Source organism: Pipistrellus kuhlii, unplaced genomic scaffold (genome assembly GCF_014108245.1).
Source record: "Pipistrellus kuhlii isolate mPipKuh1 unplaced genomic scaffold, mPipKuh1.p scaffold_m20_p_3, whole genome shotgun sequence".
Taxonomy (NCBI): Eukaryota; Metazoa; Chordata; class Mammalia; order Chiroptera; family Vespertilionidae; genus Pipistrellus; species Pipistrellus kuhlii.
The window spans coordinates 98,738,990-98,765,289 of NW_023425529.1; the positions used below are offsets into that span (position 1 = coordinate 98,738,990).

Below are 26,300 nucleotides of genomic sequence, written 5' to 3' on the forward strand. Positions count from 1 at the left end.
GTTTATAGGGTGCTCTGAAGTCATATGTGACAAGTTTTAGAATATTGGTTCACAAATTTAAAACCAAAAAATTACTTTACACACACCCTCTACACATACACAGAAACATATACAGACATGCATATGTCCTGGAGTCTCACATGCTCATAATTATACTCCTATAATTCTATCTATCCATTTATATTATTTAAATTACATATTTGTGATTTAGTTAAAATTTTCAGTGACTATGAATTTTATTTAATACATAACTTTCTTTTTTTTAATATATTTTATTGATTTTTTACAGAGAGGAAGGGAGAGAGATAGAGAGTTAGAAACGTCGATGAGAGAGAGTCATCGATCAGCTGCCTCTTTCACACCCCTACTGGGGATATGCCCGCAACCAAGGTACATGCCCTTGACCGGAATCGAACCCGGGACCTTTCAGTCCCCAAGCCGATGCTCTATCCATTGAGCCAAACCGGCCTCGGCTTAATACATAACTTTCTATATTTACTGCACAAATAATAATATACTTGGGGGCTTATTTAGTCTGAGGCAACACTCGATGTTCATATGAATGTTCTGTAATACCTCTCATGCCTCCAGATATTTGTGATTCTCTAACTGGAAACCATGGCTCTATAATCAATAGAGTCCACCCATCTTTAAAGACTGGGTCCAGTTATCATGTTTTCCTGTATCATTTGTGCAACAGCACACACAGCATACCTCAAGGAACAGACACTAACGAGAGCCTGGTACATTAATCCACATCCCTGACTGCCTTGGGAGCCATTAATTGAGTAGAGCTAAATCTCCTGAACAGCCACATGCAGCTATCACAGTCATTCTAATACTTGCCCCTCCCAATCAAGGATGGATCTTCCAGACACAGGCCAACTGTTGGAAGGGCTGAGAAACCCACATTATTTTTTCTAGAATAGACATATTTTGTTGCATCAAAATAGAGGACTGAGAAGAGGCTTTTCCTATTATTCATCAAAAGGCTGTGGTGTCCCTGAAGATGGAATGGACCATTCTTCCATGATCATGAATATCAATAACTTCATAGAAAAATGGGTTTACCATATTTTCCGGTGTATAAGACGACCCCCTAATTTTACAGTTAAAACATAGGTTTAGGCCTATATTCGCTGTATAAGACTACCCCCCACTTCCGAGGCAACACCAGTTCTTTTTTTAATAGACCGCCTCTCTGACTCTGGCCAATCTTAGCAGGCTTTTTACTAGAACACAGTGTCATCTTATACGCCGGAAAATACAGTAGTCATTTATTGAGTAAATCAATAAATTCAGTTCCATCATAAATAAAAGACTATATGTAGTACAAAGTGGAAAAACTAGAATAAGAAGAGAACAGATTGCTGAGCAGAGATATTAACTTCTCTTTGTCATACTTCCCATGCCTCAGGATGTTTGTGGCCTCCAGGTTCACACTTGTAGAAAATCTGCTATTTGCTATCATGATCTCATTCTTTTGCCTTTCGCTATGGGGTTCTATCCTCCCTTGTTTCAGTTTGATTCCAAAATTTCCATCCTTTACATGTGCACATAGAAAAGTTCCAGTTTGGAGGGGCTTTAAAGAGCTTAAGTATTTAACTCTTTTTCTGTATGTGGAACCTAAGAAATAGATCCATCCTGTAGTCTCTGCCAAAGACAAGTTTAGTTTTATTTGATTTTCTTTAATATTGGCAGATATGGGTAAAATTGCACTTCATTTGAGGCAGTGGGCAATCCTCTATGAAATTCCATTAAGTGTAATAATTGTCTTCCATTAAAAATTCCTCTATAGCTAGGCTGGACTGGGATCAAAAGCAGACAATAGATTTTCATGAGAAATTTTAGGTTGCTGTTCCTTTTACTTTTCTTTTAAACTGAAATCCAGGATTAACATAAAAAACACCAAACCTGTGGAGAATTTTTATATTAACTTATTTAGCTAAACTGATGACACACAATACTAGGAAGCAAGATCTCATGTGCTATAGAGAATGAGTTTTTCAGTTTATTTTTACATTTAAAATTAAGAAGGAAATGTGAGGAAAATTGCATGAAGGTGGGAGAAAACAAGTGAGCATTGGATTACAAGATAGTTACAAGTTTATGTTCTCTCTTGATGGTCATTAAGTTTCTGAAAGGTCTGAAAAAGAAGCATTTCAAAGGTGTGTTAACCCAAATGCACAGAAACAATGCACAGGGCTGGCTTAAGGAAAAGATAATCATTGTACTAAAGAAGTTATGTGCCTGTGATGTGACTGCCCACCATGACCTGCCCAGGTAGGAATTTATGATCAGATCTGCCTGTGAGGTTACTTTTTTGGCAAGATTTATTATAGAGTCATATTTTCATTTCTAGTTTCTGCTTTTAATCATAAATAAATTCATAGGATGAATTGATGACCAACTTTCTGATTGAATAGTGTGGTTTCACAGTGCTAGGAAGGCTCATTCCTAGGAATTATCAGTATCAACATTGTCTTGTTGAAATGGTGGACCACTGTGGAAGGGCAATACCATAACCATGGATTGCAAATTAAGGCCAAATTTTCCCCAAAAGAGAAATGGAAGGTAGTCAGGTCCTCTAGCTTTCATAACAAAAAAGACTGGATCATTTTTATCCTGTGAAATATCATGATCTGAGTTTTGCCATCAGTATTATTTTTCTGTATTTGTATCTAGTATAACATTTACATAAGTCATAAAAAAGAGTATTAACAGTTATTTTATGCATCTTCAATAATCATTAACAGTTGAATTATATAGAAAATTTCAAAAAACAAGTATACTAACTATTATTATTACTCATATCATTAGCAGATAGGTAAAGGTATTATAATCAAATAAAATAGCTTCTGAATTAATTATCAATCCATAGATATATAGGCCTTGTTGATGTCTTGGGATAGTGGTCTACCTCTGATGTCAGTGGCTTCTCATCCTAAGGAATTCTTCATGTTCACTGTAGGTTGAGGTGAGTGTCAGAGATGGAGTAGATAGATATCCATACCTGGTTAGGCACCTTTTATAAATGAAAAATATGGATGCATAATTTAACCCCTTGAAGTTTAGCTGCACATGGATTGATTAGAAATATCTGATAAAGTCCCTTTGAATGAGGTCAGAAAGAGTGCTTTTTATTTTATTTTATGTCAATTTCAATAAACAAAGCTCCAGGTGGCAGTCAATGATTTTTAAAAACTTTGTCTCCTGGGAGCTCACAGTGAAAAGAAGCAATTACCTATTCAGCATTTTCTTAAAGATGTCTCCTTTCAATAATGACATTGTATGAGTTCCTTTATCTAATTTAAATCTGGCTTAAATGCACTATTATTCATGATGGAATGGGGGTGGGGGGGGAAGTGGGGTTTGCCAGGGAACCTGAAAGAACCAAGTAGCCATCTTGGGTTTCCCATTACCCCAACTATTCATTCAACATACAATATACCCTAGGAGTTGTTTATCACTTATTTTACAATGTCTTCCATGCAATTTAACATTAAAAACAGATATATTTTGAGCCCTGGCCAGTGTGGCTCAATTGATTGGAGCATCTTTACTTACACCAAAGGGTTAAGGGTTTGTTTCCAGGTCAGAGCACACACCCAGGTTGTGGGTTTGATACCTGGCAGGGGTGATTTCAGGAGGCAACTAATAGATGTATCTCTCTCACATCAATGTTTCTCTTTCTCTCCCTCTCCCTTCCTTTCTTTCTAAAATCAATATCAAAATATTTTTGAGGGGTTTCAGGGACCTTTCTGAAACACTGCAAATTTATTCCTACATATATTGCAATTCTAACCCTTAAAACCAAAATATCTAATAAAAACTAAGAAGTAAACAATTAGCATAAAATTGCACTACTAGCATGGATTTATTTTTGTTAAATGGGTAAAATATAACATTATATTTAATATTGATAACTTAAAAGATATGTATGTTCTACTTATACCAATAAACTTAAAAAAGCTTTTATATACTAAAGGTAAAATTTCGATCACATGAACTTGAAAAGAATTTGAATTAATTTCTTATTTTTTTAATTTAAATTCTTTATTGTTGAAGTATTGCATATGTCTTTTTCCCCCCTAAATTTATTTCTAAATAAATTTTAAAATACCCAATCCTTACAAACACTCACCTTTAAATTAAATTTAACAATACCATACAGAGGTGTGAAAAAAAAATATATATATATATATTCACAGTTACAACATACACATGTAGAAATACACAGACAGACAAAAATAGGGACCTTTTAACCATGAGAAAACTCACTAGTTTATAAAAGAACAATTGGATCCAAATTTTGTTTTGGAGGCATTTACAACTTAAATTTGTCCTTCACAAGTCAAGTGTCGAATGATCTTCCCCCTATTGAAATAAGGGCAGTTTTTTTTTAACACCTCAGAGAATTGGGTTGACATCTAAATCCTGTTTTTGAAGCCTCAAGAGACCCACTAAATATGTTTTCCATTTTTCTGCCTAATTTTATAACCAGCTTTTTCTAATCATGCACACAAAAGAATAATTTAGAAGTGCCAAAGGATTCTCTTCATGGCCATCTTGCAGTACTATCAATGGGAGGCTTGTCAGCCTTAGAGGCACATTTCCTGTGTTAATTTTAGTTTTTTTTCTTTAAAATCTGCAGCATCTGAAGAAACTTCTTGGGAAACCAATCCTTATATGCATTTCTCCAGATGAGTCAAAAGTGTTGGATATCTCTGTTTTATGTCCTAGAGGACATGTTTTCTCAGCCAACCCCACAAAGATTCTGAATTACTCAAGAATACTTGAAATTTGGGTTGTGGAAACAAGTTTCCTTCCTCTTTGAGCCTCATTTAACCAGCAAAGATTTTGTTCAGACTCTCAATAAGCAATTCAATAAAAAATTGAAATTAAAACTGCACCCCATTTCCCCCTCCTTTTCCTTAGTTATCTTAACCCTTATGCATCTCAAAAACTTTCTAAGAACAGCTCAAATAAAGTTAGGACCTGCTACTTAAAGCAAGGAGGTTTGAGAGTCAGGAAAAACTCTACCAAATTCACCTAATATGAAGCAGGGAGTTGGTGGGGCACAGTGGGCTCCTGCTCATACTAACACAGGGTCTGGGCTGTGAAGTGGTCCTGGATGGGCTTCTTCAGAATCCTGTCAGCTACTTTAAGTAAATGTTTAAACTTGCAAAAGCAAGATTTCAAATGCTACAGAGAATAACAGTTTTGCAGTTTCCTTTATACATTTGAAATTACAGAAGGAATGGAAGTTTACATGAAGGTGGGAAAAAGCAATGTAGGAATTGGATTACAGGGTAATTAACAAGAGTATGTGAACTGAAGTTTCTGAGGGGTCTGAAATAAGGCATTTCAAAAGTATGTTAACACAGATGCACAGAAACAATGGACAGGGCTCACTTAAAAAAGATAATTTTTTTACTAAAGAAGTTATATACCTGGGTTGTGACTATAGGTATATAACTTTATGACCTGCCCAGTAAAGAATTTATAATTTCATCACTCTATGAATTTACTGTTGGTTAGATTTATTACAGATTACCTTTTTTGTTCACACCATGAAGTTCAAATAGGTTATTCTATAGGTCAAGGATAATATAGTCATAATGCTAATGTCTGGTCATGTATGAATATCCATTCTGAGCCAGAAACTTTACAACTTATCTCACTGAAGTCTTATGTTTAGAACTGTGCAATTTCCATATCAACTTTCAAATAGGATCTCTTAGACTCACAAAATTTACTTCTTTAAAGTCCCCCAGCTGATAAGTGCCAGAGCCAAATCATAAACAGTATACTTTGCCACGGCTGCATTATTTACCTTCTAGAGGCCCAGTGCACAAAATCCATGCATGGAGGGGTGTGTCCCTCAACCCATTCTGCACCCTCTCCAATCTAGGACCCCTTGGGGGTTGTCTGACTGCCTGCAGGATTGGGTCTAAACCAACAATAGGACATCCTTCTCACAATCTGGGACCACTGGCTTCTAACCGCTTGCCTGCCTGATTGCCCGCCCATAACTGCTTCTGCCTGCCAGCCTGATCACGCCCTAACTATTCCCCTGCTGGCCTGATTGCCCCAAACTGCTCTCCCCTGCTGGCCTAATGGCCCTCAACTGCTGGTCTGATCACCCACAACTCCCCTACCCTGATGTGACCCACTTCCTCCACCGTAACCCGCCTCCTCCAAGTGGGCAGTGGAAATGCCGGGACCAGCTTCCTCCATGCCGCACAGAGCCGCAGGACCCTCACTGCACAGAGCAGCTGCCGGGCCCTGCCTCCACTGTGCGCACGGCCATCTTGTAAATATAGGATTCTTGTATATGCAAAACAAAAATCTAAGAACAAAGTAATTTCTTCTCTTTTTTATTCTGTTATGTTTTCTTTTTATATATCAGGCCTCAAAGATATTAATATAGGTGAAAAAAGTGTTCTAGGAAAATAATCAAGAAATGTATGTTCAACAAATGTCTATTGAGTACCTGCTATATGCCAGGAATTCTAAAAACAAGGGATACAGGTGCTAGGGGAAGAAAGCACACTAACCATGAAGGGTTATATAATTAGATGATTACATTTTACTAATTGTACAATTAACAATACAAAATGAAATGTATGATGATAAGGGACTAAAGTGCACCCATGTGAGAAGTATCTAACCTAGAATAAAGATTCTTAAATTTCTATATATTAGGTCCCCCAACTGTCAGAAATTATGTCACCTCTCTTTAGTCTTGGAAGCGTATAGATATCCTTTATAATAAAGAGCTAATATGCAAATGATCATCACGTCCTCATGCCAGAACTGCTCAGACAGTCAACTGGGGATAGAGGAATGAGGACCAGCTGGGCACAAATGAGCTTGCAAGAGAGGAATGGGGATCAGCCAAGCTGCGGCCTGGGAGAGGGACAAGCTGCCCACCTTGTAGTACTGGGCGCCAGCAACTTTGGCTGCACCTGCCACCTGGGAGAGGGAAAAGCTACCCACCCTGTGGTCCTAGGGGCCAGTGCCTGGGGCTGCAGCTCAGGAGAGGGGACAAGCTGCCCAACCTGCAGTCCCGGGCACCTGCACCTGTGGACAGCCCAGGCAAAGCCGGCTCAGGTCCTGGGTGCTTGCGACAAGCTAGAGGGAAGAAAGCCCATGCCCTTGGGTGACTGCAACTGGCTGGAAGAGAGAATCCTGGGTCCCAGGTGCAGGGCAAGTCAGAGTCAGTTAGAGGCGATCAGGCCAGCAGGGGAGCAGTTAGGGGTGATTAGGCCAGTAGAGGAGCAGTTGGAGGCAATCAGGCAGGCGGGCAGAGGGGTTAGGGGTAATCAGGTAGACAGGCAGGTGAGCAGTTAGGAGCCAGTAGTCCCAAACTGTAAGAGGCAATTGGACAACCCCAAGGGGTCCTGGATTGGAGAAAGTAAAGGCCTGGGTAAGGGACCCTCCCCCATGCATGAATTTCGTGCACTTGGCCTCTAGTTAATTAATATTAAACATTTTCATTCCTTTAAAAATAAAATATCTGAGAGCTAAAACTTATTTGATATAAAAATCCCATTCCTTTTTTTATTTTGTGTGATTTCTAGGCAGAGTAAATTGAATATTATGTACATTATTAAGAGAACACAACCTCAAATATAGATATTTGAGTACAGATGCCTAGCATAGTTTTCAAAGCCTTAAAGTATTTTATGCAATTATTTAGTTTGTATACTTACAAACTTCTGATTAAAATGCTCTTATTCTGCTATCTTGATGGTATAAAATTATAGCTATGAACTAGTGAATTAAATATTTGATCTCTGTAGTATTTTTTGTGGGCTCAGATTGGGTTAATAATATTTAGTAGAGAATAAATATAGTATTCTGGCAAAAAGTAGAACTTATATCTCATGAACCCTAACCTTTTGATACAAAGAAAAGACAGACTTTTATTTGCTGAGTGAGCCAAACCTATTTTATGAGTTGGAATTCAGAAGACATAGGCTATTTTATGAAATCCAAACATTAATTATTGTTTTAAAATTTTTGTACCATTGGTAGTGTTGACAAAGGAAATCACTGGCTAACTGATATTTTGAGATGAGCCTGCCAAAACTAAGGTCGAGAATTAATGATAGCCAACTGCAGCTCATGACACAGAAATAAATAATTATAAAACAGTATGCAAGAGCTTCAATTTCGTTGAGTGTCAGCACTTATTTCTTTTTTAAGTCTATTATTGTAAAGCATGAGTCATCATCCTATGAGAAACAAAAATCCTTTGTTGAAAACAAGCACACAAACAAAACACTTGTTAAAAATATCACACACAGTTTCTGGCACCATGAGATTGATACAAAAAAAGGGAGGGGGGGCATAAAATAAAACTCTTTTAATGACTTAAAACTTTCTGAAAGTTTCTACATTTACAAAAGAAAAACATTTAATGATACAAAAATTACTCATAGATTCACTCTAACTAACATGTTTGCTTAGTACTAAAGAGTAATCTTTGGAATTCATAGTACATTGACGTGAATTTGTAACACATGTTATTTAGATATGTTTTCATCACTTTGATCTGTTTCTTTTTCAAGCCCCTGTTGAAATTAGCCAATTCTACTATGTCTATTTCAGAGGCATAAGAGAACTGTCCAAGTTCCAAACTATCAGTGACAGAGTCTGTATTCAGTAACACTTGTTGGACAGTCAGTCTAATGGCACCATAGTAGCCTGAAGGTACTGGAATATCTTCCAGTTGTTTTTGAATGCAGCAAATGTTTTAAAAACAACAAACACTCAGTGCCTTTATCCATTCACTACATTTTCTTTTCTTCCTTTTTTCTGTTAAAGAAAAAATTAAAAATATTTTATTCTATTAGATTTTTAGCAGTTTTTTTAATTTGTTCAGTATAATTTAAAAAAGTTCAGTTTGAATATTCCTTTCAAATGTAGCTACAACTACTTTATTTCTGATAATAGAAGTCTTTTTTTCTTTATCTAATTATAGCACAGTTAAACCTAAAGGTAAAAACAGCAGTTGTAAATCCAAGTATTCATTACTATATAGTCACAATAACTAACTAAAAAAACACATTAACTTTATTCATCTGTATCTTTCATAATAAAGAATAAGGAGCCCAATTTGAAAATATAAAAGTAATACAGGTTCATTTTCAAAAAGTTAAAAATTTAAAGAAATAGCTGTCATTTGTAGTTCTAACAAGTGGAAATGACCACTATTAGTGTTTGAGAGGATGACCCTGCTGTCATTTTTTCCCCATATGTTTCTATTACTGTGGAGTATATTATTTTTTATACTACAACCCTTGCTTTCTCATGAACACCTTTCTAGAGACTGCTGCAGTTTCAATCTAATATGCTAATAGGATTTGGCATAGTTTTTTATATTATACATTATGCATGGGGAGTGTGACCCTCAGCCCAGCCTGCACCCTCTCCAATCTAGGACTTCTTGAAGGATGTCCAACTGCCTATTTAGGCCAGATCCTACTAGATTTGAGAGGGTGCAGATCCTACTAGGATCTGGCCTAAATAGGCAGTTGGGCATCCCTCTACAATCCAGGAATCCTGGCTCCAAACTGTTCTACTGCCTGCCTTCCTGATTGCCTCAAACTACTTCTGCCTGCTAGCCTGATTACCCCTAACCACTCCCCTGCCAGCCTGATTGATGCCTAACTGCTCCCCTGCCAGCCTGATTGCCCCTAACTTCCCTCCCCTGCTGGCCTTGTCACCCCTAACTGCTCTCCCCTGCAGGCATGCGCCCTCCTCCCCCCAACTGCCCTTTCCTGCAGACTCGGTCACCCCCAACTTCCCTCTTCTGCCAGGCTGGTCACCTCCCCCCAACTGCCCACTCCTGCTGGCCTTATCACCCACAACTGCCCTCCCTTGCAGACCTGATCCTTCCCAACTGCCATCTCTTGTTGGCCATTTGTGGTGACCATCTTGTGTCCACATAGGGGCAGTTAACTTGTGTGTTGGAATGATGGTCAATTTGCATATGATTCTTTTATTAGATAGGATAGAGGCCTGGTGCATGATTAGGGGCAGGTTGGTTTGCCCTAAAGGGTATCCTGGATCAGGGTGGGGGTTCCCTTGGGGTGTGGGATGTTCTGAGTGAGGGACCTATGGTGGTTTGCAGGCCAGCCTTGCCCCCTGGTGACCCAAGTGGAGGCCCTTGTATCTGGGATTTATTTATCTTCTATAATTGAAACTTTGTAGCCTTGAGTGGAGGCCAAGACCTGCCAGGGCTGCGAAGCTTGGCTTTCTCCTTTGCTAAGGGCAACTCAAGCCTCCTGCTCTCTCCAGCTCTGTGGTTGCCAGCATTTTTTGTTGGGATTTATGAAACTTTGTAGCCTTGAGTGGAGGCTTGGCCCACCAGGGCTGTGGGAAGCTTGGCTTCCTCCATTGCCTGGAAACTCAAGTCTCCTGCTCACTCAGTGGCTGCAGCCATCTTGGTTAGGTTAATTTGCATACTTGCTCCTGATTGGCTGGTGGGCATAGCTTGTGAGTATAGCAGAGGTACAGTCAATTTGCATATTGCTATTTTATTAGATAGAATTATGTAGGTGTTATGTATGTATACATATCAATGTATCTATATATGTACTCTTGCATAATACTTTTGTAATTTATGTGGATAAAATTATGTGAACATATGTACAGTTATTTTAAATACATTGGGTCTTTAAAAGAATTCTCAAATCTTTTGTTTCTAGCTTTCTTTTTTCTTCTACTATACCTGCCATTTCTGTTTTATCAGTACTTTAGATCTCTCTTTTATAATTTCAATTTACCTTTTATTTTTCTCTGGCATGAGTAATACTCCCTGATACTCTGAGTGTTATTTTAGAAGTAGAACATAGTGATTATGAGCTTGAGCTCTAAGACAGATTTTCTGGCTTTAAATCTCAGCACTACCACCTACCAGCCTAACTTTCTTGTCTGCCTCATGATCTCAGAGGTAAATTGACAATCATAATAGTTCTTACCTGAAAGCATTGTTGTGAAGATAATGATATAACTAGCTGATATATGTAATGTGTTTAGAATAGGGCTTAGCAAATAATACAAACCCCATACATATTAGCTAATCATTTTTTAAAATAATACAAGAATGCTACTTTCCAGGTCACCCCTAACTGCCCTCTTCTGCAGACTTGATTACCCACAACTGCCCTCCCTTGAAGGCCTTGTCCCTCTCTATTGCCCTCCCCTGCTGGCCTTATCACCCACAACTGCCCTCTCTTGCAGACCTGATCCTTCCTAACTGCCCTATCATGCTGGCCATCTTGTTGTGGTCATTTTGTGTCCACATGGGGGCAATCATCTTTGACATAAAAAGCTATGCTTAATTGAAGCACTCTGCAAGGTTCTATAATTCTATATAATAAAAGCTTAAAATGCAGTGTCCAGTTGTCCAGTTATCTATTCAACCAATCAAAATGTAACATGCTAATGATATGCTAAGGCCACTCAACTGCACACTATAATGTGCACTGGCCACCAAGAGGCAGACAGTCATCTGGACGACTAGTTGCTACGACGTACACTCGACCACCAGAGGGCAGATGCTCCCACTGGTAGGTTAGCTTGCTGCTAGGGTCCTGCTGATCAGGACTGGGTGAAATGGGCCAGATATGCCCTGGAGCCCTTCCATTGTCCCTCCCCAGCTGACCAACCTCCCATATCCCTCCCTTGCCTTGATTGTGCACTGGTGGGGTCCTTCTCCTAGCCTGCACCCTTTCTCAATCCAGGACTACTTGGGGATTGTCAGAGAGCTGGTTTCAGCCTGATCCTGCAGGCCAGGCTGAGGGGCCCCACTGATGCACGAATTTGTGCACTGGGCATCTAGTTAAATATATAAAAGTCCAGCCTGTATATATGACTCGCATTGACCACCAGGAGGCAGACACTCAATTCAGGAGCTGCTGAGTCACAGCAATTTTTCAGAGTGCCCTCTCACACTCCTACGTCCCTCAGGGGAAGTCAGACTTCCCGTTTTGACCCGATTCCCACAGGCCGGGCTGAGGAATCCCACCTGCTGGAGGGACCCTACTCATTCTGCAGATCTCCTTCAAGCCCTGGAGCTGCCCCAAGTGCAGCTGGTCAGGGAGGAATCTCAGGAGGTCGGCTCCAGGCTCTCACCTAGTCCTGCCCCACCAGCCACCTTCTAATTAATTTCCTTTCAATGTGCACACCAGGCCTATAGACATATAGATATATAGGTATATAGATATATAGATATATAGATATAGTGAGTTTGAAAAATTATGTTAATTAGAAAGTCTACCAGGGAAGTCTTCCTTCATCTCTCCTTTTCTAGTTTTTCTCCCACAGACCATACATTTCTGCCAGAAATTAGTCAACAGAAGACCTAAAATTGCTGCTAGATCTATGTACTCCCTATTAGACCAAGTAGAGGAGTAGATTCCAGAGCTAACAGCAACCTCTAGCACCCAGATTTCTTCTTTATTTATAATTAAATCTGTTGACACAAATAAGAAGTCCTGGCTGGTTTAATTAAACTTGCGTGAGTCATATGGTGTAGGAGAAACCAATATTCAGGTATTCAAGGTATTATATTAAAATCCCATTCATGGGACTTTTCTGAGTAACTAATTTGAAAAAAAAAAAATGACCACTATAGATTAACAATATAAAATAAATATTATATGTGATCAATTCAGTCTTGGTCAGCACGAGCTGTTAAAAAAAATACCACAAACTGAGACAGACATTTACTTCTTACAGTTCTGGACGCTGAAAGTCCATGACCAAGTTATTAATGATTGGCTTCTTCCTGGCTTGTAGTCAGCCATCTTCTTGCTATATGCTCACATGGCCTTTTTATGGTGCATGTGCTTGGAGAAAGAAAGAACTCACTCTTCCTCTTTTTTAAAGGACATTAATCTCATCATGAGGGCTCTATCACTTTTATCTCATCTAAACCTAATTATTTCCCAAAGGCCCCACCTCCAAATACCATCATGTTAGAGGTTTGGACTTCAACACATGAATTTTGAGGGATAAAACATTCAGTCCACAAGAAACTTAAATAAAGAAATGAAACTTTATGCAATATTTCATACTAATGTCATACAGAAACCTGAGAACTGACAACTTCAAGGTGATACCAGAGTTAATTTCTGTAAGTCACAGAGATTTTTTTGTATATTTGATTTGAATATTTCTTGGCATTTTGTGCAGTTTTTTACTGGAGTTTTATGACGATTTCTATGTTGAAATTTTATATTTGCTCAAATACTACTTTATAATAGTAGGAATCATTTTTACCCTTACTAAAATTCATCTTAAAAATAAATAAGAAAACATATTTCTCTAGATACCACTTTGTTCCCATTTAAAGCAAAACTTGAAACTAATGTCTACATCTATTGTTTTCCAGTTTTCTCCTAACACTCCATCAGATCTTTATTTCCTTTACTTCACTGAAACAGTTCTTTTGAAGAAAATTGGTGGCTCCTCTTTGCCAAATCTAATGATCTTGGTTTTTACTTTAACTTGTCAGCAGCATTTGAGACAACTGGTCATCCCTTTCTATTTTTATTTTTTTAAATGCTTTTGCACTTGACTCCAGTATCATCACTGAAACCCTTCTCAACCTTCTTTGCTCAGTTTTCTTTATAGCCCTGATCTCCAAATGCCCCGTTTAGTCACTGGATTCATTGTCTTCTTTTATTCTGACTCGTGGATTTACAAATCATCAGCATCTCAGTGACTCCCAATTATATTTACAATCTAAACCTTTCCATTGAAATCCAGAATTATATACCCACTTGGCTAATTTGATATCATAGCTTGGATATGTAAAATGTACCTCAATTTTAATATGCCCAAAACTTTTTATTTCCAGCTCTAAATTTGATCCTCCACAGTCTTTTCCACATCTCTTTAATGCAATTTTATCTTTTCAGTTGGTCAAGACAGCAAAACTTGGATTCATCTGTTTACTCATGTATGACATCCAATCTATCAGAAAACTCTTTTGGCTCTTCCTTTATATGACCTGCAGATAACCACATTATATCACATCCACTGCCATCACCTACTCCAATATTCTGTTCTCTTTCCTGGATATTTGTAAAGCTTCCTAACGACTCTGCTTCAACTCCTGGGCCCTAAGGTCTATGTCACAAAAGCCAAAAATTATGCTCTTAAAATATGTCATTTTATAGCACCCCCATGTTCAAAGTCTTCCTACGCTTTTGTATAGAGACACTGGATTTACAAACATTGGAGGGACCACATATTAAATATAATTTTGACTCACGACCTACAGAAACTAGGGAACCAAACGACAACCTCTGTAGCCCAAAATGGTCAGGACTTGATCAATTACTGACAGCTTTGTTTGTTTTTGTCCCTATTTTCAACTTAAGACCAACTAGTTACAAAGAATGTTTGCTTCCTAGTTAGTCCTCTTACAATTTCCCTGTGCTAATAGCCTATACTCAGGGCACACTTAAAGCCTTCTCTTTATTTAATTCACTCTAAAGCTTTCTCATTCTTCTGTCTACTTTTGAGTTTCTGCCAAATACAAGATTAATGGTGGCTGACTCATTTGCTATAGTAACTGAATAAATAGTTCACTTGTTGTAATCTCATTGGTTGGTCTTTATTTCCACAATATCTTTCTCTAAGTAAATTACAAAGTCCTTCCAATTGTCCTGAAAGCTCCAGGTAATCTGCTTACCACCCAGCCCATCATTCCTTCTCTGTCCCCATGACCTACCCTCTCCTTCTTGCCTAGGTTATTCTGAACACTCAATTTACTCCTGCCTATTCCTTGTACACACCTGACACAACCGAGCCTGAGGCCCTTTTTACTTATTCAGCCCTTTGCCTGGAATTCTCTAAGTTATTCACAGAAAGTTTCTCATTACTACCTTGCAATCTCAGTTCAAATGTGACTCCTCTATCAGAGATACTTTCCATGCCTTTCCTAAATAACACAGACAACTCATGAATATACCCTGCTCAGCCCTCTCTTTTTTCCCCTCAGCATATTCTATATTCTTTATATCATTTGTCACCTCCTGAAATAATACATATTTTCTTGTATGTTTGTTTATTTTCTTTCTCCTCTCCATCCCCAACTAGTATGTGAATGAGACTAGGGATTTTGTTTTCTTCAATATCCCCTATTTTTAATACAGTGTCTGGCAAGTAGAAGTCACCCAATCAATGTTTGATAAATGAATCCTATATAAAAGGATTCATTTATAAAAGCCAAATATGCAAATCGTCTGAACAGCAAAGCAAGTGGAATGACCAGTCGCTATGACACACACTGACCACCAGGGGGCAGATACTCAATCCAGGAGCTTCCCCCAGCCCTCAGGCACCAGGCCAGCCAAGGTGGGTGCCAGTGTCCCCCTTTACCCCCCTCCCCCATGGCCCCACATTGTCCCACAGAGGGAGGCCACCGACGGCAGTTGGGGATGGGCCTGGCTAGCGAGCAGGTCTGGGCCACCTCCCCTCCCCCATCACCCAATCAGTTGCCTCCCACAGAGGAATCCTGAGGGGAACCAGAAGAATGAATGCCAACCTCTCTTTGCTTTTGCACGGTCCTCTGAATTCTGCTATGTTCCCCTTTGGCTGACCAAACCAAAAGCCAGAGCACAAGGGAAACTTTGATGTGGTTCTCATTAGTCAGTTCCAGGGGCACAAGGAAGGGTGGAGAAGGATGGAATGCGGACCTCAAGGGCCTGTGTTCACAATTCCAGTGTTCTTTTTTGTAATATCAGAACCATGTGGCTTACTTTTTTAAAACACAAACCATTTTCTGTGTATATATGCCAGTGAAACAGATTCCCTGGCAAATACCAACATAATCTGTTTGAGGTTTATCATGTCAAACTATTGAACTAAATGTGTTGTTGAACTAAAAGTAGTTTTATATGGAGCAATGGTTTTTGTTTTCAACAATTTATGCCATTTTTATTATTTAGTATAGCTTTCATATACCTTAAAATGAATTATTGAATTTTATTATCTATATATCCTACCTAATAAAAGAGTAATATGCAAATTAACCACCACTCCGCTACACCCACAAGCCATGCCCACCAGCCACGCCCACCAGCCAATCAGAGCGAGTATGCAAATAAACCCAACCAAGATGGCTACCAGAAGGTTTCCCCAGCAACAGAGGAAGCCAAGCTTTCCACACACTCTAGCGAGTCCAGGTCTCCACTCAAGAATACAAAGTTTCAATTATAGAAATGGCGGCAGCCATGGATGGAGCAGGAGGCTTGGCTCAGCTCCAGGCTACAAAGTTTCAATTTTAGAAGGTAAATAAATTCCAGATACTAGGGCCTCTTCTTGGGTCCCCAGGGGTCATGGCTAGCCTGCAAACCATCACAGGCCCCTCACCCAGGCTGCCCCATGCCCCAAGGGAACCCCACCCTGATCCAGGACACCCTTCAGGGCAAACCAGCTGGTCCCCACCCTTGCACCAGGCCTCTATCCTATCTAATAAAAGAGTAATATGCAGATTGACCATCACTCCAACACACAAGATTAAGATAGCTGCCCCCATGTGGACACAAGATGACCAGCAGGGGAGGGCAGTTGGGAGGGACCAAGCCTGCAAGGGAGGGCAGTTGGAGGCGATCAACCCTGCAGGGGAGGCCAGTTAGGGGTGACCAGGCTGGCAGAGGAGGGAAGTTGGGGGCAAAAAAGCTGGCAGGGGAGCAGTTAGACATCAATCAGGCTGGCAGGGCAGTGGTTAGGGGGTGATCAGGCTGGCAGGCAGAAGCAGTTAGGGGAAATCAGGAAGGCAGGCAGATGAACAGCTGGGAGCCAGCAGTCCTGGATTGTGAGAGGGATGTCCAACTGCCCATTTAAATGGGCAGTCAGACATAGCTCGAGGGGTCCCAGATTGTAGAGGGTGCAGGCTGGGCTGAGGGACACCTACCTGCCCCTGTGCACAAGTATATATATAAAAGGCCTCTAGTATATATATAAAAGGCTAAGCAAACGGCCAACTAGCTGACTGATCAGTAGATATGACACATGCTGCCCACCAGGGGGCAGACACTCAATATAGCAACTTTTCAGAGTGCCCTCTCCCATCCAGGACCCCTCAGGGGCTGTTGGCAAGCCAGTTTCATCTCAATCCCCACAGGCCAGGCTGAAGGACCCCACCTGCCAGAGGGACCCTGCTAATTCCACAGATGCACCTGGCTGGGGAACGACAGCGGGAGGTTGGCTCCAGGGCATGTCCAGCCCATCTCACCCAGTTCTGCCCAGCTGCCACCTTCTAATTAATTTCCTTTAAATGTGCACCAAGTCACTAGAATAAATATAATGTTGTATACCCTGTATTATTGTTATTCCAGGGGAAGAAATAAACCACAAACTTGTTTATTGTACCAGATGAATACATTAATAAATTCTAAAGGAAATGCTATAGTTTTTTGAGGCAAACTTCATTGTCTTTATTTTTAAATTTATTTTTATTGTTGGGAGTATTACAGATGTCCCCTATTTTCACCCCTTATCCCCCATTTACCTAGCTCCCACCCACACCAGCCTACATTTCACTACTGTGTGTGCCCATAGGCTATTCATATATGTATATAAGTTATTTGTTTAATCTCTTTCCACCCTCTTCCCCACTTGCCTCTGAGATCTGTCAGCCTAATCCATGCTTCTATATCTCTGGACCTATCTTTCTCATCAGTTTATTTTGTTCATTAGATTCCACATATGAGTGATATCTTATGATACTTGTCTTTATCCAAGTGGTTTATTTTGCTTAGCATAATATTCTCCAGGTTCATCCATGCTATCTCAAAAGGTAAGAGATCCTTTTTTACAGCTGCATAGTATTCTATTATGTAAATGTGCCACAGCTTTTTTATATATATATATTTTATTTATTTTATTTTATTTTTTTTTTTTTTTACAGAGAGGAAGGGAGAGAGATAGAGAGCTAGAAACGTCGATGAGAGAGAAACATCGACCAGCTGCCTCTTGTACACCCCCCCACTGGGGATGTGCCCGCAACCAAAGTACATGCCCTTGACCAGAATTGAACCCGGGACCTTTCAGTCCGAAGGCTGACACTCTATTCACTGAGCCACACCGGCCTCGGCGATCCCACAGCTTTTTTGTCCACTTATCTACTAATAGGTACTTAGGCTGTTTCCAGATCTTAGTTGAAAATAATGCTGGTATGAACATAGGGGTGTATGTAATCTTTCAGATTGGTGGAACTACTATTTTAAAAATAACAAACAAACCAAGAAAACAAGTATTGAAGAGTGGATTGTTATTTTTTAGTTATTTAAAAGGAACACATTTGGGGTTAGAAAAACAAATATAGTATACTTAGCAAGATTTGAGGTTTTTTGTTTTGTTTTGTTTTGTTCAATATATTTTATTGATTTTTTTTGCCCCCCTCCCTCCCTTACATACCTTCTCTCCCCAGAGTTTTATGTCCATTGGTTGTACTTATATGCATGTACACAAGTCCTTCGGTTGATCTATTATCTCTCCCAAATCTCCCTCCCCTCCCCGCTGTAATTTGACAGTCTGGTTGTTGTTTTACTGACTCTATATCTATCTTTTGGTTCATCAGTTTATAATGTTCTTTATTATCTATAAATGAGTGAGGTCATGTGGTGTTTCTCTTTCATTGATTGGCTTATTTCACTCAGCATGCTTCCATAAAAAAAAGATTTGAGTTTTAATCCAGTCTTACCAGAAAGAGTCCTTGACAAAAAAATTCAACTCTACAAGTCTGAGTTTCCTCATATATAAAGTAAAAGGGGAGACAAAATGCCATCATAGGTCTCTTCCAAATCTAAAATTTTACTACTTAATTGAAAGGTATTGATTAAGTTGGATTTTAAAGGAAACATATCACCAGCACTTATTAATTGAGAAAAAATAATCACTGTAGATAAAAACAATGTTGGCTTTTATTTCTAAGTTAAGAATTCACTAATCCAAGACCTCCATACTGTATAACAACTTGTCCCCTCTCCTTCCTTCCCCTCACACTGTATTTTTCTAAAAGAATATCCAAGGGGGGAAATCAATCATTAGAGAAATTTTAATTTGCATAGGATTGTTTCAGAAATGAGAAACAGTGACTATGATTGTGTTTTCTTCTTAGAACCAACTGTATTTATTCCCCAGTCTGAATACTCCACTGAGGAAGATGTTGGTGAACTATTCATTCCCATCAGGAGAAGTGGAGATGTGAGCCAGGAGTTGATAGTGATCTGTTATACACAACAAGGTAGCTGGAAATACCCCCCCCCAAGATAAAAATAAGTGTCTTTAACATGTTGGCAACATAACATCATGTTAAGAGAGGTAAACTTTATAATTATAATTTCCATAGGAAAAAAAGCATTTATCCAGAAATATTCCTTCACCATTGCACTTTTGAGAACTGCTCCAAGAGCACCTGAAGGACTCTGCTGCCTCTTACACAAAAATATTTTTTTTACTTGGTTTGCTTACTCTACTTTTCAATGCTTTGTGGGTTATAAGAAATTGAAGATCCCACATTCTCCACCCCACCAATCTCCCCGCCGCCCCCCACCACAAGGCTGCTGAAGTAGAAGGTAGTAATTATTAAAATAGAAAACAAAACAAAACAAAAAGCAAAGAAATCATACCTATGGAAGAAAACTAATTTCATACTAGATTGAAACTCATTGCAATCAAATTTCAGAATATTTATTTTGCTCATGGTTAAGTATCCTCTGAAAGGTGATTTTATATAATTTATGTAATTAAAATTAATACATAATATTTATTAAAATATTCATACTATAACTTAATATTCATTAATATATTTAGAAAATAAGTAGACTTTCTAAAGGTGCAACAGGAAAAGTCATATATGCTATTGATATCTGAGTTGATCTTTAAAATTTCTATTAATGAATATGCATTGACAGGTAGTAGAGAATAATGATTAAAATTATTGCCTTCAGAATCAGCCTTCAGCTCTGGGTTATACAGTTTAACCAATAAGCCTAGATTACCAAATGCATAAAACTCAATAGAATAGAATGGTTGAGAGGATCAATGAGGCAATGAACTTAATACTTTATTTGCACACAGTAAGCAGTTGTATAATAGAAGCTATTGTTTTGTAATATTGTGTTGTTCTAAAAGACCACTAGAAGAAAGTAGAGAAAACATTTGAAACTTAATATTTATCATATGTTTGAGACCATTGTGAAGTTAATGTGTGATACTAGAACATATAATTGCTGTTGTACTTTCTAAGGGTGTTAATACATATTAATTGACCATTGAAATGCTGTGTGTGAAAATTATTTTTTGAAATATCCTTGAGATATATTCTACATAAAACATGTTTTGTATTTTCTCTGCCTCAAGGAACAGCAAGCGGAACTGTTCCAACATCTGTGCTGTCCTATTCTGATTACATATCCAGGCCTGAGGACCACACCAGTGTCATCCGATTTAACAAACACGAGAGTGAGAAAATGTGTCGGATTGTTGTGATTGATGACTCCTTGTATGAAGAGGAAGAGATATTCCATGTTCTTCTGAGCATGCCTATGGGTGGTAGAATTGGATCAGAATTCCCAGGGGCTTGGGTTACAATCATCCCTGACAAAAATGATGGTAAGTACTAATACACCTGAAAAGTATTCTTCTTTCCAGGCAGATGAACATAAAGCATAGATTTCTAGACAAAAAAATAAAAATAAAAAAATGACAGTGTAAAAAATACCACATGACATTAATTTTACTCTTGATTTTATGGTGTGATTAAGTTTCAAGTTGGCTGTATCAAACTGATAGATTAAATAGAGAAGTTAGACCGGAGATGAGACCAGGATGGCAGGACACAGGCTTTATTGGAGGGAAGGGTACCCCTGCCAGCTGCTTCCACGGAGAGGAGCTGAAGAGAGCGAGCGAGGGGCTTACAAGCACCTTTAAGGATAGAGGGCGGGGCTTAGGGCACTCAGCACATGCTGATTGATTAGGGACTTAGGAATGGGGCTTAGTGTATTTGGCAGTTGCTGATTGGTGGTTCAGAGTTCAGGAATGTCTGTCCACAGGTGGGGTTTGTCTGTCCATCAACTGGAGAAAGGGAGGATCTATCACAAACTATTTGTCTTTCTTAATTTATTATTTTTATTAAGTTTATTGGGCTGACATTGGTTAACATAAATATATGTTTCAGGTGTGGGTTTCTATTACAAGATCTGTATATTGCACTGTGTGCCCACTACCCAAAGTCAAATCTCCCATCTCTTTCTGTGGGTCCTTATCCCGTGAAATTTGAAGAATAAATTCGTGGACTAAAAGATTTTAAATAAAAATTTGGAAATTTGTTGGAAGCATATACAAACTCCCCTTAGGAAGGGAGGCAGGGGACCCCAAATGGGGAAAACATGCTCTCTCGCTCGCTCTCTCGCTCTCTCTCTCTCTCTCTCTCTCTCTCTCTCTCTCTCTCTCGTTTTTTGTCTCCGGATTTATAAGCTCTTTGTCTGAACATGATCCTTTCTAATTGGACTCTTCCTTAATTTATGACCCTGTGCTTTCCTAATTGGTCATTCTTTTGCAGAATATCAGTTTCAAAGGTCAAAGCCTACCTGGTGCTCCCTCTTCCTCTTCCCCTTATCTTGCGACATTCCTCTACTCTCTGTAAAATATGCCTTTCTCCCCCCTTATCTTGTAACATTTCTCTATCCTCTGTGAATGTGGATTGAGGTAACTAAGTGTTTTTGTTTGCTTCTCGGATTTGAGGATCTAGTTCTCTCCATTCCCTTCTCCTTTTCTTCCTCCTCCACAATACCTATAATTCTAATATTGCTTTTTCTGATAGAGTCAGCTAATTCTCATAGAGCTCTTTCATTTTTCTTTATTATCAGATCTCTCTATTCTTCCCTCTGTATCATTTCTCCCCTCCCACCTCCTGCCATGTAATTTCTTGATTCCTATCTTTGATATCACTAATTCTTTCCTCCAGCTGGTTGGTTGTTTTCTATGCTCAGTAGTTCACTCGTAATTTCCTTTAGGGCATGCTTCATTTCCAGAATTTCTGATTGAATCTTTTTTAAAGTTTCAATCTCTTTGATAAAGTACTCCTTTTGTTCATTGATTTATTTTCTGCGTGCATTGAATTGCCTTTCTTTATTTTCTTGCATCTCATTGAGTATTTTCAGAACTGCAAACTTGAAATTTCAGTCATTTATATCACATATTTCCATGTATTCCAGCTTGCTTTCTGGAGATTTTAATTTTCTTTCTGATCATCCTCATTACCATGGTTATTTATGGTATATGCTATTCTCCTTTGACTAGGCATGTAGCTTTTGCTGAATCAGTTTTTCTACCATTTGCCAGGAGATGTTGCAGAATCTCAAGATTGTTGACCTCTGGGATCTCCCAACTTGACCACCAAGGCCTCTGTGGGATCCCCCTCCAAGGACCCCTCTCGGGGATCAATCACAGAGGGAAACATTTCTTGGTTTACAGTTAATAGACTCCTGGACATGATTATGAGGGCAATGGGAGGCAAGTTTTTGTAGTCCAAGCACTGGCAGAGCTCTGTGTCCATTTCTTTGTCTGAAACATCACTGTAAGCCGGACAGTGGCTGGCAGCATGACCCTACGGCCCCTGTCCTGCTGTCACTCTTAGCTGAAGGAAGTGCCTGCTACACTGATTTTCTCCCCTCCCCCAGCCAAGCCATGAGCTTCCAGCTGCAGGGCTGAATCTGTGGGCTATCTGCACTTTCCTCCCTTTTGCTCCCACCTTCGCCCTTTAAACTTGGTTATCCACCTTTAAATCTTTCGATGCAAGGGTCTCTCAAGTGTGTAACTGTGTCAAGCAATGATTTCTTGTTGAGTTGTAGTTGGTTAACTTGTTGAAATTTCAGGGAGAGAAGACAAGGTGCTCTCATGCCACCATTCCTGATGTCCTCAATTTAATATTTTTAAAGAGCAGAAATTACACCTGTGTGGTTTCTCCCTCAGTGCAGTTTCTCTTACCTTGCCACCTACCATTAGTTGATTAAATTTTTAAATATTATGATAAAGAATTGAAGCCATTTTAATAAATTTAATTTCCTTTTTTGGTTTGTTTTGTGTTGCTTTTAAAGGTTATGTTTTATAACATTAATCTCAGTGTTCAAACTCACTTTTCAAAGAAACCAACCAGGCAAATGAATAATTATAAAGGTATACATACATGGAAAATTAAGTTCTACAGGTATCTCTGTGCACCCCCTCCCTAGAGGTGCACCCTCTCCAGAGGAGGGGGCATCCTAGACTACTCTTCTTGAGGAAAATAAGTTTTTGAAAGGTAATCCTTCCTTCTGAATAGAAAAAGGACCTAAAGGGTCTAATGTTTCCTTTCAAGAATAATTTGTTTTTTCCTTTGAGGAAAGAGAGAACAAGAAGAAATTCTGATTAATTTAGTGAGTAAAATGAGAGCAATAAACTAAGAAATAAGACTTCCAGTACTTGAATATTTTCCTTTTCCCTCCTGAATTTTTCCTCATGGTAGATGAAAGAGAAAGAAGTTGGTATGCTGAATCTTTTGGTTCAGGAAAGGCTGGGTAAGAGTCAAAACACTTTAATCTGAAACTCAGGATGTTTTTACCTTAAACTTAGATAATATCCTGCATGTATAAGCTATTCTTATATATTTAAATGTTGCTTTGGTTTTTAGTTTAACAAACAATTATATTGTACTAGAGGCCCAGTGCACAAAATTCATGCAGGAGGGTGGGGTTGTCCCTCACCCTGGCTCACATCCTCTCACAATCTGAGACCCCTCAGGTAGGGTCCCTAGGCCTGGCCAGCAATCAGGGCCTATCGGGGCTTTCCTTCCCTTGTCTGTTGGCAGCTGGCTCTGCCACTGCCACTGCTTGCCATCTGTGTGGTGCTGTTCCCTCTCCCCTATCACCTGTTGTCTCACTCTATAGGCGACAGGAGTGGAGTGTAATTACTTGGCTGGCCTGAGCCTCTCTTTGTGAGGCATTTAATCATGAGGCCCCCAGATCAGTCACCCCAGAAAGGAAAACCCTGCCCACCTGCCACAACACCACAGCTGAGCCTCCCTCTGTGGGGTGATAATGGGGCAGTGGTGGGGCCCTCGACCAATCACATTGCACCCGCCTTGACTGGCCTGGCACCAGTGTATGTCATGGGGTGGTCATCCAGAAGGTCATCTGGATAGTTGTTCTGATCTTTGGTCGTTAAGTCAATTTGCATATTATGCTTTTATTATTATATATATATTTAAATAAATACAGAAGTTTTATTTTAAATTTGATTGCTCTTATAAAGGAAGCTAATATTTTGAATGTCAGTCAAAACAAAACTAATAGCCGAAACCGGTTTGGCTCAGTGGTAGAGCTTCGGTCTGCGGACTGAAAGGTCCCGGGTTCGATTCTGGTCAAGGGCATGTACCTTGGTTGCGGGCACATTCCCGGTAGGGGGTGTGCAGGGGGAAGCTGGTCGATGTTTCTCTCTCATCAACGTTTCTAGCTCTCTATCTCTCTCCCTTCCTCTCTGTAAAAAATCAATAAAAATATTTTTTAAAAATAAAATAAATAAAATAAAAAACAGAACTAATAATAATCCACTGTAAATGCTTATCTGCATTCTCCCTTTCCCTCTCCCTCTATTTCTATTAATGTCAAAAGAAAGTATGGATTGATTTAATTTTTAAAGTTTAAAATAGAATTAACAATTACTTTATTTCAGTTTGTTTTGTTGCAAAAAATTCTTTCCCATAGGATTGCTCTAGAATGCATATGGGGGGAAATAAAAGTACAGAAAAATATTTTATTGACGTATTAATTGACATGACATTATATTAGTTGCAGATGTACAACATAATTATTCAATATTTATATGTATTGGGAAATAATCATCACAAATAAGTGTAGGTAATGTCCATCAACATATATAGTTGAAAATTTTTCTCCCTGAAGAGAACTTTTAAGATTTAGTAAGTAATAAATAATTTGCAACTATTAGCAGCTTTCAAATATGTAAAACAGTATTAATAACTATAGTCACCATGATGTATAGTACATCTCCATTACTAATTTATTTTATAACTGGAAGTTGTGTCTTTTAACTTGTTTACCCATTTTGCCCACCCTCTACCTCCTGCCTCTGGTAACCATAAATCTCTTTTCTGTATTTACTAGAGGCCTGGTGCATGAAAATTAGTGCACTTGCAGGTCTTTCAGCCTAGCCTATATGTTCTCACAATCTGGGACCACACGGGTAGGGTCCAGTCCCATTGCAGCATGGCTCTGGTTCCTCAGGCCTGCAGGCTGGCAGGGGAGGGACCAAGAGGCCAGTCTAATTACAGCATGGCTCCAGTTCCCTGGAGCCTGCAGGAGGGGGAGAGACCAAGATTCCCAGTATGATTCGCAGTATGGGTATGGTTCCCCAGAGCCTGCAGGTGTGGGAGGGATCTAGAGGCCAGTCCAATGGTAGCGTGGCTTCATTCCCACAGCTCCCTCCCACCGTCACAGCACAGGCAGCCGGGACCCCGGACTGACTTCCGCCACGCGGGCCGAAAACCCAGCCTCGTGTTCAGTTGTCCATCCCGTCATTTAGGTTGTGATGGACCCTGACTCTTTATATATTAGGATGAGCTTTATTTTCTCTTTAGATTCCACACACAAGTGAGATTATTTGGTATTTCTCTTTCTCTGTCTTATTTCATGTAGCATAATGCCCTCAAGGGCCATGCATGTTGCTGCAATTGGCAAGATTCCTTTTTACTTTTTAGAATGAATAATATTGTGTTGTATATATATGCCACATTTTTTTCTTTATTGCTAAAAGTTTTATAGTATCCCTTCCCTCCCACCCTCCCCTCTTCCCTCTGAGATTTGTCATTCTGTTCATTGTTTCTGTGTCTCTGAATCTATTTTGTTTACCAGTTTATTTTGTTCTTGAGATTCCACATATGAGTAAGATCATGTGATACTTATCTTTCTCAGACTATGCTTCATTTTTTAAAAATCTATCAACACTTGGGTTTTTTCCATGTCTTGACTATTGTAAAGAATGCTGCAGCCCAGCCAGCATGGCTCAGTGGCTGAGCATTGACTTATGAACCAGGAGGTCACAGTCCTATTCCCAGTCACGGCATATTCCTGGGCTGAGGACTTGATCAGCAGTGTTGAGTGTGCAGGAGGCAGCCAATCAATGATTCTCTCCCATCATTGATTTGGTTTTTTTCCTCTCTCTCCCTCTCCCTTCATCTCTGAAATAAAAAAATAAAAAAATCCTAT

At 39.3% G+C, this 26,300-nt stretch overlaps 1 protein-coding gene across 2 annotated transcripts in view; it reads left to right on the forward strand.

Annotated features, from left to right (window-relative positions):
• The window catches only part of FREM2 (FRAS1 related extracellular matrix 2), a 301,513-nt gene that overhangs the window by 159,759 nt on the left and 115,454 nt on the right, over nucleotides 1-26,300 (forward strand). For both annotated transcript variants that reach the window (XM_036454946.1, XM_045588592.1), the window contains exons 5-6: nucleotides 19,154-19,279; nucleotides 20,398-20,649. In XM_036454946.1, the coding sequence (XP_036310839.1) occupies nucleotides 19,154-19,279; nucleotides 20,398-20,649 (378 nt within the window). The remainder of the gene's footprint in view (nucleotides 1-19,153; nucleotides 19,280-20,397; nucleotides 20,650-26,300) is intronic.